Source organism: Cucurbita moschata, unplaced genomic scaffold, assembly GCF_002738365.1.
Source record: "Cucurbita moschata cultivar Rifu unplaced genomic scaffold, Cmos_1.0 Cmo_Scf00078, whole genome shotgun sequence".
NCBI classification, from domain to species: domain Eukaryota; kingdom Viridiplantae; phylum Streptophyta; class Magnoliopsida; order Cucurbitales; family Cucurbitaceae; genus Cucurbita; species Cucurbita moschata.
The window spans coordinates 653,700-667,447 of record NW_019268594.1 but is presented as its reverse complement, the minus strand read 5'-3'; the positions used below and the strand labels follow the sequence as shown (position 1 = coordinate 667,447).

The 13,748-nt window shown below is 36.1% G+C and overlaps 1 protein-coding gene across 1 annotated transcript in view; it reads right to left on the bottom strand.

Annotated features, from left to right (window-relative positions):
- Positions 1 to 508, bottom strand: part of LOC111438610 (exopolygalacturonase-like) — a 38,834-nt gene extending 38,326 nt beyond the window's left edge. Inside the window, exon 1 of the mRNA XM_023076478.1 lies at positions 464 to 508. Coding sequence (XP_022932246.1) covers positions 464 to 508 — 45 coding nt within the window. The remainder of the gene's footprint in view (positions 1 to 463) is intronic.
- Positions 509 to 13,748: the final 13,240 nt, after the last annotated feature.

Below are 13,748 nucleotides of genomic sequence, written 5' to 3'. Positions count from 1 at the left end.
ATAAAAAAAAAAAAAAAAAAAAAAAAGCCTTTATTTTCTTAACCTAGAAACAAAATCAACAGCTAAGCTCCCTTTGATATTGTTTTCCTTTGTAGTTTTTTGCCTCTTAAAAAATAATGTGGTTAGAATTTTGAAAATATTTGTAGAGAGATAATAAAACAATAAAATAAAATAAAATAAAAAATGAGAAAGGAGACCTAAGAAACTCAAATTCTAATGGGTTTTTGAAAATAACATAAACATTTTAAGAATGCTTCAACCTCTAACTCTTATATTTTTCGAAACCTTTTAAAAGAAATATAAAACATGTAACAACTCAAGCCCATGGTCAACGAATATTGTCTGTTTTGGCTTAATACATATTGCCGTCAGACTCACGATATTAAAACACATCTGTTAGAAGAGGTTTCCACACCCTTATAAGAAATGTTCTCACAAAATGAAATAAGAAAAAAAGGTTTACCGGAGTGCTATCGGTTCGTCCATCATTTCTTGCACCAAATTGCATGATATTGAACACATTTTGGGTATAACATTTAGGAATGCAAAGTAAAATGGTAATGAACGCAAAACATGCAATATGCCATGAATTCAAACCCATTTTTCTCTCTTCTTCTAGGATGTCTGGTTTTTGCTCTCTACTTTTCTTCATTTTTATAACAAAATTTTAACACCAAAAAATGGAAGTCTTTTCCAACTCAGATTTTATTCTTTTATTGCAAAATCATTACATTTTGAAATGAATGAAGATTTTAAGGAAAAATATCACTCTTATCTTCCTTAAATTTTCCTTGGTTTAATATGATTATTCATTTTAATACATATATGTTAATCAACCTTAAACATAGGGCTAATGGCTTTAGAGATAAGGAAATTAGAATAGAAATTATTTAAGCATACAGACTTGTAATATTTTTTTAAAGTAGAGACGCCACTGTGACTTAAATACTCCTAATATTTTTTAAAATTGTTTATTTGGAAGGAAAAGAAGTCTTGCTTACCTCAACTACCCTCAATAACGTCTAAAATGGCTTTGGGGTCAAAAACTTGAGAAACAGTATAAAATGTGAATATCGAGCCATTTAGGTCGTCAAGTAGAAACGCCAAGCCAAGACAAGATGAGCCGCAATTCGAAGCAAGACACGTGCAAGGCACGTGTAGTGCCGAGGGGACATGGGTCGTCACTCAAGTCAAGGCACAGACTTTAAGTCAACAAGCGAATCGGGCTTCAAGAGTTCAGTCTAGGCAGTGAAAGAGTGGATGGGCCATTTGGTCGTGGGTCGTACGCTTCTGGATTGGGTTGAAGTAGGTTGCAAGTGGGTCCATGGGTCAGACCCGAGTCTGAGTGTTCAACCCGTGGATCTCTTCTTCTCAACCCGACTCTTGATGATTCTCTCGATGGTCGTTTATGACTTATCTCTGACGGCGCCTTCTTCATTCAATAACGCTATCAATGGTGACAACGACACTCCTTATGATCTGCTACATCCACTACCACGTCGAGGCTTTCTCGAAGAGTAAGAAATTACGTCATCGGCGTGAGGATTCTCTTTCTCTCTATCTCTTTTCTCTCTCGGCTACACGTGTAAGTTTTAAAGTGAAGGCGAGATTGTGCTGGTCATGGAGGGTGTGAGTTGGGAGTTTATGGAGGGGTGTGGAGCAGTTTGAATCTGCGAAAATAGCGCCTCGCCAGATATCTGGCAATTTTCGAGGTTCGATTTTTTTTTAAATATCTATCTTTACATTATTCCCTCCTAGAGAGGACATTCGTCCTCAAAAGTGTCTACATTAAGAAATAGTTTTGGGTATTTCTCCCTCATTTTGTCCTCCATTTCCAACGTAGCCTTCTTTATTTGCTGGTTTCTCCACAACACTTTGACAAAAGCGATGTCCTTGGTGTGTAGAGTCTGTACTTCACGTGTCAAGACACTCACTGGTCTTTCTTCGTAACTCAAGTCTTTTGCCACCTCCAAGGGCTCATAATCTATCATATGTGTGGGATTGGTCAGATACTTATGAAGTACAGACACATGAAATACTGTACGCAACGAGTCTAATCTGTACGCACAGATGAGAGGGACAATGGTAGGGCTAATCTGTACGCAACGAGTCTAATACGATCTAAGATCTCGAAGGGTTCAATAAAGTGTAGATTCAACTTGCTTTTGCGTCCAAACTTTAAAACACCTATCATTAGGGTCACCTATAGGAACAACATGTAGCCCACCCCAAGTTCTAGGCTCCTATGCCCTACATCAACATAACTTTTCTATTTACTTTGAGAAGTGCACATTCTCGCCCTCATCTTTTCACCACCTCATTGGTAATTTGAACTAATTGGGGACCAACCAATTCTCGTTCTCCTACTTCGTCCCAACAAAATGGAGTCCTTCACCATTTTTCATACAAAGCCTCGTACAGTGACATGTCAATAGTTGCCTTAAAGTTGATGTTGTAGGCAAATTTCATTCGATGTAATTTCAAGTGCCAGCTACCTATGAAATCTGATACACAAGCATGTAGTGTATCTTTTAGGATCTGGTTTATAAACGTTCCATTTGACAATCTGTTTGTGGATGAAAAGCCGTACTAAAATCTAGGTGAGTACCTACCCCTCCTGAAGACTATTCCAAATTACCAACATAAAGCGTGGGTCTCGATATGATATAATTGACACACGAACTTCATGTAGTCTAACAATTTCCTTCATGTATATTTGTGCCCAATTGTCCACGGTGTAGGTGGCTTGTGCCCAATTTTCCACTATAGAGGTAGCTTTACTAGGAAGGAAATGTGCTAACTTTGTCAATCTATCCACAATTACCCATATGACTATGTTGTTGGATGTGGCCCAAGATTGAAATAGGTCGAAACAAATAATTGAAGTAGAAAAAATAACGTGAAAGAGATCTTCTAAATAGAAGAATCTTAAGCACTTATGCTCGTTATTTCTACATATTTCAATGCTGGGCCGCATCCAACATTAGTGATTTACCCCTTAGGGTTGACTTCGATTGATTTTTCTTATTTTTTCCTATTTTCTTTTATATTTTTCTTGATTTATTGGGTTTTGTAAGCATTTTTCTCTTCTATCAAATCTTTCAATTTCGCCTCTAATACCCTCAATAAAATCATGAATGTTAGACCATAAAAGAGAAAATCAGGTTTTTTAATTTCTCGTCAAAGCTCAAATTGACCGGTAGCCTCCTAGTTACTTGAAAACTAAAGGCTATCCTAAACCTTGTCATGAGGTAACATCTTCATTACTTAAAAATCAAGTATGATCCTAGAGCTCATCTTAAACTCTCGAATTCTTCATGAAACTTATTGGGGAGCTTATTAGAATGTATAGGAATTGGATTGAGGGAAAATGGTTAACTACAACTTCTAAATTTTGGAAAACTAGAGAATAAGGAAACTCATATCTAAAGACTTCTACCTCGAATTTTAGGAACTTTTAAGGCTGGATTCTGGTTCTAAATGAAAGCCAAGAACCTCATATTTATAAATGAAGCCTTCGACTGACTTTGATTGTTCCAAAGTTATATTAATTTGGGACTTTGAGTTTTTTAGAATGTTCATTGGAAATATCTACTTTGACAAGGGGTTTACCGACTTCATCCTTGAACTCAATCATTGGATCTAAGTGGTCTCAAGTCCTTTAGATCATATTCCTTAAATCACCTAATTAGGCCCTTTGTTCTTACTTGGGTTATCTTAGTTCCTTTTCTTCGATCTTTTTAAACCTTATCTATATATTTGTCTTAGGTTACGGTTTACCATATTTGTCTTTTTATTAAACGCAAATATATTGTATTCATTTATTGTTATTTTCATATTATTTGTATTTACTATAATTCTCTACAAATATTTGGCGTGGAAAGCAGCCGATCAACGGCTTCTCTATGTAACGACCCTAAATTTTCACACACTCAAAATCGCTACTAATATCTCATGCTCATCTATAATGCAGAAGTATAACTCTTACATGAACATCATTTATAACGTAAACTTTACAAAACGCTTAAAACAACTTCTTCTCTAAAAAATACACTCATGGTTTTACGTGTTTAAATACGAAATACTGAAATTTAGAGAACTTAAAAACAACAAAATAATTTAAAATGATGAAATGCATAACAACCTATTCTAACCTAAAACTAGAAATTTAAATATGAATCTACCCTATGCACGTGCCACAGTCTTTGCTCGTGATGTCGTTGTCCTCCGTACAAGTGCGTCTTGCCTTTAGCTAAAAAATGATGTGGCACACGACCTGAGTATTTCAAATAATACTCAATAAGTGGCCCCACTATAAGTGGCCATGCAAATGCAAACACATGCAATCATGATTTAGGGACCTATCTCTAATCATCTTAGGAGTGGCCTCCAGTCTCGGACAAATTGGATGTGTAGTACTTCCCTACACATGACTCACACGTGTGAGTGTGAATCTCCAGAGCACTCGCACACTCCTTGGTCCCTCTGGTCAAGCTAATCTGTAGCGACGTCCGGAGGTCAGCGGAACCCCATAGTGTCATGCACCTCATGAACACCCTCATCTGTGCACATTCGCACTCGTGCGCATTTACACTCATCATCATATTGTGTGCATCCGCACTCATCATCATATTGTGTGCATCCGCACTCATCATCTCTAGGGGAGGTAGCCCTATGCTTATGAACATACAATATGCATGGGTCATTCTAAATCCATCATAATGTATCTTCTGACATAATCCTCTAGTCTCATCTCTTTGTTACTCTAGGTAACACATACTCGTGGATATTTGTATTAATATCATTTTCATGCTCTTAGAGTTGTGTCATATGTTGATCTAACGACATGATGCAATATAACACTCATCATCATATAGCATGCTCAATAACGAAAACATCATCATATTAAGGTAAACGTCACACAATCATCATACTCATCATATTGCCATAAAGTGCATCAAACATATCAAGTACGTCATTCATCGAAATATATATGTACTACGCACATCATTAAGTATCATAACTCACACATCGTCATAACTCATACATCATCATACAGTCATACATCATCATAGCTCACATACTCCATCGTACGACACAGTTCATACATCATCATAACTCACGTAACTTTTTTATCTCTTTACTCTTAGTGGTTAAATCTGCTTGAAGGGAGGCTATTTCTAGTTTTTCTCTCCCCAAATCTGCAATCTTTTTGTTTTTGTTTTGTTTCTTTTTCTCATTTTCTCTTTCCAAATTTTTTTTTTCTTTTTTTTTTCTTTTTTCTGCTTGCAGCTAATCAATAGTAGGTGTTGGGTATTGGGTAGATATTTGGGGAAGGTGGAGAGAATCATTTATTTATTTTTTTATTATTATTTTTTATTATTAACTTATTATTATTATTATTACTATTACTATTATCATTTTTATTATTTTGTTATTTTTTAAAATTTTCCAATTGTTACCTTATATACCCCTAAAAAAACTTTCGTCCTCGAAAGTCTCCAACTTTTATACGTCGGGGAATTTTTCTCTTATTTCATCCTCACGCTCCCACGTGGCCTCTTCGGTGTGGTGTTTTCGCCACAACACCTTAACGAATGCAATGTTTCTGTTGCATAACGCTTTTACTTCTCTTACTAAGATTCTTATTGATTTTTTCCTCGTAACTCAGATCTTCATAGAGTTAGAGTGGTTCGTAGTCTATTACGTGGATAGGGTCCGTAATGTACTTCCTCAGCATCAACATGTGAAATACATCGTGAACTTTTGAGAGGGCGGTAGGTAGGGCTAACCTATACGCTACTAGACTAATTCACTTTAGGATCTCGAATGGTCTGATGAATCTAGGACTTAGCTTGCCCTTACGTCCGAACCTCAAGACACCTTTCATGGGTGCTAACTTTAGGAATACTAGATCCCCTATCTCAAACTCTAAGTTTCTACGCCTTACATTGGCATAGCTTTTCTGTCTACTTTGAGCGGCACGCATCCTCGCTCGAATTTTCTAGACAACCTCATTGGCGACTAGGACCAGCTCGGGTCCTACTAGCTCTCTCTACCTACCTTGTCCCAACATAGCGAGGACCTGCACCATTTTTCATACAGGGCCTTGAACGGTGTCGTTTCAATAGTGGCTTGAAAGCGCAACTTCCCTAAAGTCTAATACGCAAGCGCGTAGCGTGTCCTCTAAGATTTGGTTTAAGCGCTCCATTTGTCCATCTGTTTGGGGGTGGAAGGCGGTGCCAAAGTCGAGCCGAATACACAACACTTTTTTGAAGTCTGCACCCAAACGCTGACGTAAAGCGTGGATCTCGATCCGACATTATAGACATTGGAACTCTATGTAGTCTTATTATTTCTTACGCACACAGTTGTGCCAAGTTATCAACTGTACATGTGGCTTTCCCAAGTAAGAAGTGTACCGACTTGGTCAACCTATCCACAATTACCTAGATCTCTGTATAGCCTTTAAGCGTTTAGGTAATCCTACTATGAAGTTCATTGCTATGATTTCCCACTTTCACTCTAGTATACTTAGGGGCTGTCACATCCCCGCTGTCTTTTGTCTAAGAGCTTTCACTTGTTAACAAACTAAGCACTTGCTCACAAACTCGACCACGTCCCTCTTCATGCTCTTCCACAAAAAATGTTTTTTTAAATCATGGTACATCTCAGTACCTCCTGGGTGCATGGCAAATGGCGAGTTGTGAGCTTCCGTTAGTATCTCTTTCCTTAACTCCTCTATTGCCGAGACACATAGACGTCCCTGATACAATAGTCCTTCATTTAAGAACTTCGAGAATCCATCTACTGGAATTTCGACCAGCTGACCTAGGACTTTCTGTAGGTTAGAATCCTCTCGTTGGGAGGTAATAATTCTCTGCCTAAGCGTAGGTGCACTGTGAGTCGGCCCAGTTGAGCTATGACTCTCTCGGTTGCTACAACTATGTTGGCTCGCTCAAATTCTCTTTGTACCCTTACTTCCCTCGTAATGAGGGCCGACAAGTGGGTCGTCTTTCTACTCAAAGCGTTTGCAACCACGTTTGCTTTTCTAGGGTAGTACTGGATATCTACATCGTAGTCCTTCACCAATTCTAGTAACCTTCTCTACCTCATATTTAACTCTTTCTGGGTAAAGAAATATTTTAAATTCTTGTGGTCGGTAAAAATTTGAGTTTTCTCTCCATACAGGTAGTGTCACCAAATTTTTCAATGTGATCACTACAGCGGCCAACTCCAGGTCGTTGGTAGGGCAATTCTTTTTGTATTCTTTTAGTTGACAGGACACGTATGCAACAACCTTACCACGTTGCATTAACACACATCCTAATCCCTTCTTGGACGCCTCATTATAGATTACGTACTATTCTGAGCTCTCGAGTATTGTGAGTACCAGGGTAGTTACCAGTCTCTCTTTTAGATTCTGGAAGCTTGCCTCACAAGCATTATTCCATGTAAATGGTACCCCTTTTCTCGTTAACTATGTCGAAGGCGAGGCTATCCTAGTGAAGTCCTACATGAACCTTCGATAGTATCCCGCTAGTCCCAAGAAACTCCGTACTGATGTTACCATAGTTGGGCGTTCCCACTTTGTGACCGTTCCGTCCTTAGTAGGATCTACAGATACTCCGTCCTTTAACACCACGTGTCCTAAGAAAGAGACTTGTCATAGTCAAATTCGCACTTGGAGAACTTGGCGTACAACTTGTTCTCTCTTAGGGTGGTTAAAAATTTTCAAAGGTGTTCTTGGTGTTCTAGGTCTATTTTCGAATACACTAGGATGTCGTTAATGAACACGATAACGAACGTGTCTAGACAGTCCTTGAATACCCAGTTCACTAACTTCATAAACATAGCTGGGGCATTAGTGAGGCCAAATGACATCACTATGAATTCGTAATGACCGTACATTTTTCTAAACGTTGTCTTTGGTACGTCTTTTTTATTGATCTTAATTTGGTGGTAATCGGACCACAGATCTATCTTAGAAAATATCGTTGCCTCTAAGTTGATCGAATAAGTCTTTTATGCTAGGCAGAGGGTATTTGTACTTTATGGTTCTCTTATTTAGCTCTCTATAATCAATGCACATATGCATCGATCCATCTTTCTTCTTAACAAACAACACTGGAGCACTCCAGGGGGATACTCTAGGTCGAATGAACCCTTTATCCAGTAAGTCTTGTAATTGCGCCTTGAGTTCTTTAACTCTGTTGGCGCCATGCGATAGGGTGCTTTGGAAATAGGCCCAGATCCTAGTGACGAGGCGCCATGCGATAGTTTCTCTTTTCTTATCTTGTGCAAGGCGTACCTAACGGTGACAGGGATCGACATTGGGATCTGAAACATGCCAAGCCTACATCATAGGCTAGTCTACAGAATCTAAAACCTAGAGCTTTGAAATCAACTGTAACGACTCTAAATTTCCACATACTTAGAGTCGCTACTAACGTCTCATGCTCATTTATAATACGGAAATATAACTCTTACATGAACATCATTTATAATGTAAACTTCGAAAAACGCTTAAAACAACTTCTTCTCTGGAAAACACACCCATGGTCTTACGTGTTTAAATACGAAATACTGAAACTTAGAAAGCTTAAAAGCAATACAAAATAATTTAAAATGATGAAATGCATAACAATCTATTCTAACCTAAAACTATAAATTTAAATATGAATCTACCTTGTGCACGTGCCACAGTCATGCTGCAACACCATCTCCTCACATTCATGCATGACAAAGAGTTTGCACTAATGTTGGCCGAAAAGATGTCAAAACTCTTGTTTCTCACTGAAGAGAAGGTTATGAAGAAGATTGAGAGGAGACCAACATGTGGCACCTAGACAATGAAGTGAGCATTGACATGACCGGAGATCGAACAAAGTTCAAAGAGCTTGGCAACAGATCAATTGCACCGATCCAAGGCAAAGGATCCATCTTGGTCCAATGCAAGAATGGAGATCAATGTCTACTGACTATGGTATATTACATCCCAAGTTAAAAGATTATTAGCCTTGGTCAAATGACAAAAGAAGACAAGAGAATGGAGTTAGTAGACTTGTTCCTCAAGATGTCAGAAACAGAGTCCTAAAATGGACAAAAAGCTCCTTATATTAGATATTAATGAAAGACCATTAACATCTTTCATAACCCTCCATTAACATTGGTGGAAAAATAGGAAAGAAGAAACTAGTAGTTTGGTAGAAGAAAGAATCGAAGAACAGAGCTAAGAAGAAGTCGGAGGTTACTTTAGTCAACGAAGAGCAACTACAATCGGTGTGCTTCATCAGACTTATCAACTCAAGAAATGAGGCCCAGAGGAAGGTCACCAAAGCATAAAAATATAGGGCCTCAAACTTTTGATCTCAACCAAAGAGGCGTAAAGGCAGGCCCGAAATGAGAGAAGAACCCAATGAGTTTCTAAGAGTAAGGGAAGAAATTGCATAGAAAATTTGTCAGGCTTTCTCCCCTAAAATATTCTTTAAATGTAGTTTACATTCACAACAAAAAAATAATTGAAATCATTATGGCTAAGATTCTTCCCTACAAAGAAATTTTATCCTCAAGTTATTCTTTATACTTAAATTATTTGTTTTATTTGTTTTGGTGTAAGGGTCAAAGCCAACGTACTTAATTGGTGAGTTATTTGAAGTTTAAAGGGGTAAGTTAAAGGAAAATGAAGTTAAATACAATGGTTTCCATCCCATATTCTAAAAGTTGTTAATCAAAAGAGCTTGAAATGAGGGTATGTTTTAAAAAAAAAACATCAATAATAGGTTTATTGATTCAACCATAGAACTCATTGTTACCCATACAACCCAAATGATATATATTATTGAACTCGACAAAGAGTCAAGATAGAAATTAAAGTTTTGAAAAGTCTCAGTAAGAACGTATAATTTTGAGGTCTGAAATGTGGTTTCTAAAAATTATAAGAAAATTCATTTGGAAAGTTGGATATCTACAACATTGGTTAATAAAGTTTTTTGAATCATGAATGAGAAGTTACAAAAATATAAAGAAAATAGGTTGATTTATGGTTCAATTTTATTTTGGAAAACTCAATGCTGGGTATAGAGAAGAATGGTGCCACGCATCGGATCGAAAATAATAGAGCGCATATGGACCTAGAAAAGACATGTGTCAGTCGTGGAGTGGACAAACACATGTAGTTGCAAGCCGCAACACGCATGTAGATTGACGCATACCAATACCCGATTCGAAACTCGCGAATTGAATCGACCCAATCTTGCGTGCCTCTCCGAACGTGACACGTGTTTCTCTAAGAACATTCAAAGGCAAACCATGATCTGACCGCGTGTTGATCGACCTATCTACATGTGACTTTTTGTGCGTGGCTGTGCGTGTGGAAAATGCTCCTAGTGCGTTTGAGGGCGCGTAAAGGTCCCTTAGAGTTCTATTTTTTGTCCATTCAAGGTCTTCTTTTGTTAGTTTTTCATTTCGATTTTAATACTTACCTTAATTTTTTTTAACTACATATCTACCTGTGAGTTTTCCAAATATTCACAGCATCCTAATAACTGAAAAGCAAACTCGGGAGAACACGCAATAACCAAATAAGTAATCACATGGATTCTAGGCAAATAATACTTAGGACTTACCTGAAAATGTATGCATGTTAGTAATTCCAACCGCAAGTGTATTATACATAGGGCCTAAAGAGATCAAATAAGCGTGAGACTAGTGAGAATGTTGTAGGAATTTTAGAACTCTTCTTAAGTAAGCTTTCTATTCCTAAATGCTCTATAAGAGATTTTCTTGTAAAATAAATACATGGGGGAGGCTTAATGGGACATTTTTGGGATTAACGAAACTTATAATTTGTTGCATGAACCATTCTTTTAGCCGAAGATGAAACAAATAGATCGTATACTCTCTTGAATGTACCTAATGAACCAGAAACTAATATATCTATTGATTTTCTTCTTGGATTGCGGCACACTAAAACTGGTAAAGATAGTATTCTTATTGTTGTAGATAGATTTAGTAAAATGGCTCTTATATTGCAGCAACAATGCGGATGATGCAAAGCCACTTTAGGTAAGAAGTAAGATTACATGGAATCTCTAGAATTATTGTTAGTGATTAGGATGTTAAATTTTAAGACAACTTCGGAAAGTATCATGGGTTAAGTTGGGTACCAAATTGTTATTTTCAAGTACATGTCACCCTTCGACTTGATGGGCAAATTGAGTTGGTTAATATGACAACCCTAGAGGGGTGAATAGGGTTTCAACTATGGTAATTATTCAATTTTTTTTAAATGACAATCAAACTTGATACCATGCAATAAAACTTAACAATAATTTATAACTATTAAATGGTTAGAAAAGATACCATGCAATAAAACAACAATAATTTAGAACTATTAAATGGTTAGAAAATATAATACCGTAGTTTTATAGTGGTTCGGTCAAACTCGACCTACTCCACTCCCCAAGCGCCTCTTGGGAATTTGAATAAAACTTTCTGACTCTTTTCTTGGATTAGAGCCCAACCGCTACACCGCTCCTTTTACGAGTGCAAGAGCAAACTCAATCCTTTCCACGGCTCAAGATCATACCGGTACACCGCTCTTTTTACGAGTTTAAGCAAACTCAATCCTTTCCACGGCTCAGGATCAAACCAGTACACCGCTCTTTTTACGAGTTCAAGCAAACTCAATCCTTTCCACAGCTCAGGATCAAACCGGTACACCACTTCTTTTACGAGTTCAAAAACAAACTCAATCCTTTCCACGGCTCAGGATCAAACCGGTACACCGCTCTTTTTACGAGTTCAAGAGCAAACTCAATCATTTTCACGGCTCAGGATCAAACCGGTACAATTGTCTGAAATCTTACAAAAACACACCACAATACTCTGAAGTAATAGACTATCTGAGGAATAAGATAAAAAAAGAAATAGAATTGGAAGCTTTGGAGAGAGAAACATGGAGGCTTTTAAAAAAAATTTAGATTGAGGAAACAAATGTTCTGTGTGTTGTGTTCTGTAAAAATACTAAGAGGTGATGAGTTTAAATAGCGATAAAGTCCTAAAAATAGGAATTGATACGAAACGTGGACCACAAAAAATAATATTTATTTATTTTTAAATTTATCGTAAAAAATTATAGACCTTTCATTTATATCTATATCTATATATATATATATATTATTTTAAATAAATATTAAAAATATTTTAAATTCATTTTTATTATATATATAACGAAATGTAATAATATAATAAAAAAATGTTAATGTAAACAATGTAGCATTTTAAAAATAATTGAAAAGTTTTATAAACCTAATTGAAATCATTATAAAGGTAATTGAAATGATTTTGTAATTCAAATAATTTTTTTTTTTAAAATTATAAATAAAATTATTATAATTTCTTTCCATTTAAAAGTAACCACTAAGTAACCACTAGTTTTTTCATAAATGTAAATGAAATCATTATAATTTCTTTCCATTTAAAAGTAACTGAAAACTTTTATAAATGTAATTGAAATGATTTTATAATTCAAATACTCCTCTTTTAATTTAAAAGTAATGGAAACTTTTATAAATGTAATTGAAAACTCCACGGTTTGTTACTCTACCAAATTTATAAATGTCATACTTCGATTGGTCTATAATGTCAATTTTGCTGGTCATAATGTCAATTTTGTCACCAAATCATCAATTTTGTCACCATATCATCATGTCAAGTATCTTGTTTTGAATTTGATTGGTCCATGATGTCAATTTTGCCACCACATCATCACGTTGGGTATTTGTTTTGACTGGACCTTCTTCGTTTTATCTCTAATTTGAGTGAACCAAAAAAGAGGTTGAAATCATTATTCCCAACCTTACACTGTGGACAAAAATACTGAGAATCGTTAATAATTGAAGGTAGGTTTGTTATCATCAAAACATCAATTAATTAATTAATTAATTTGAGATTAAGGCGAAAAAGCCAACAAATAGAACATGAGATGCATTGCTTAGGGCTATTACTCATAAGAATATTAATTCTTGGGACGAATGTTTGTCATTGGTAGAGTTTGCATAATAGAACAATTCATAATACCACTCATTGTTCTCTTTTTGAAGTTTTTTATGGATTTAATCTACTTACGCTTTTTTATTTGCTTCCTATTCCTTCTAATATTTTTGTGTGTGAAGAAACCACAAGTAAGAAAGATTTATCAAAATGTTGCAGAAAGAGGGGAAGGAGAGAATTGAGAAACAAAATTTTCAAGTTGCTCCAAGAATTAACAAAGGACGAAAGGAACTCATTTTTTAAACCGTTGACTGGTTTGGATACATTTTCGCAAGGAGTGATTCTTATCTCAAAGGAAAACAAAGTTACATCTAAATGGGGATTACTAATTTCTTGAAATAATTAATATTAATGCATACAAAAGTGATCTTCTAGGAGAATCTTGAGTTCTTTTGATGTACGTGATGATTTTCCTAATTTGAGTATGAATCAGTTTAAGGAGGGGGAAGATGATAAGGATGATGGTGTTCCCAATGTTGCAAGTGGACTATTACACAATCCAACCCCAAGAAGATTCAACAAACATTCATTCTTCATCTACAAAATTGGATAGACTTGATTCAACCTCCATTTTATGTGTTACAAGCTCATTCGATTGAGGAATGACCATTTGAAGATTCAAAAGTGAATATTTGCACAGACCATGTGAAGGACTAGGTTGCTATAAATAACACTTGATAGATAATTTATTT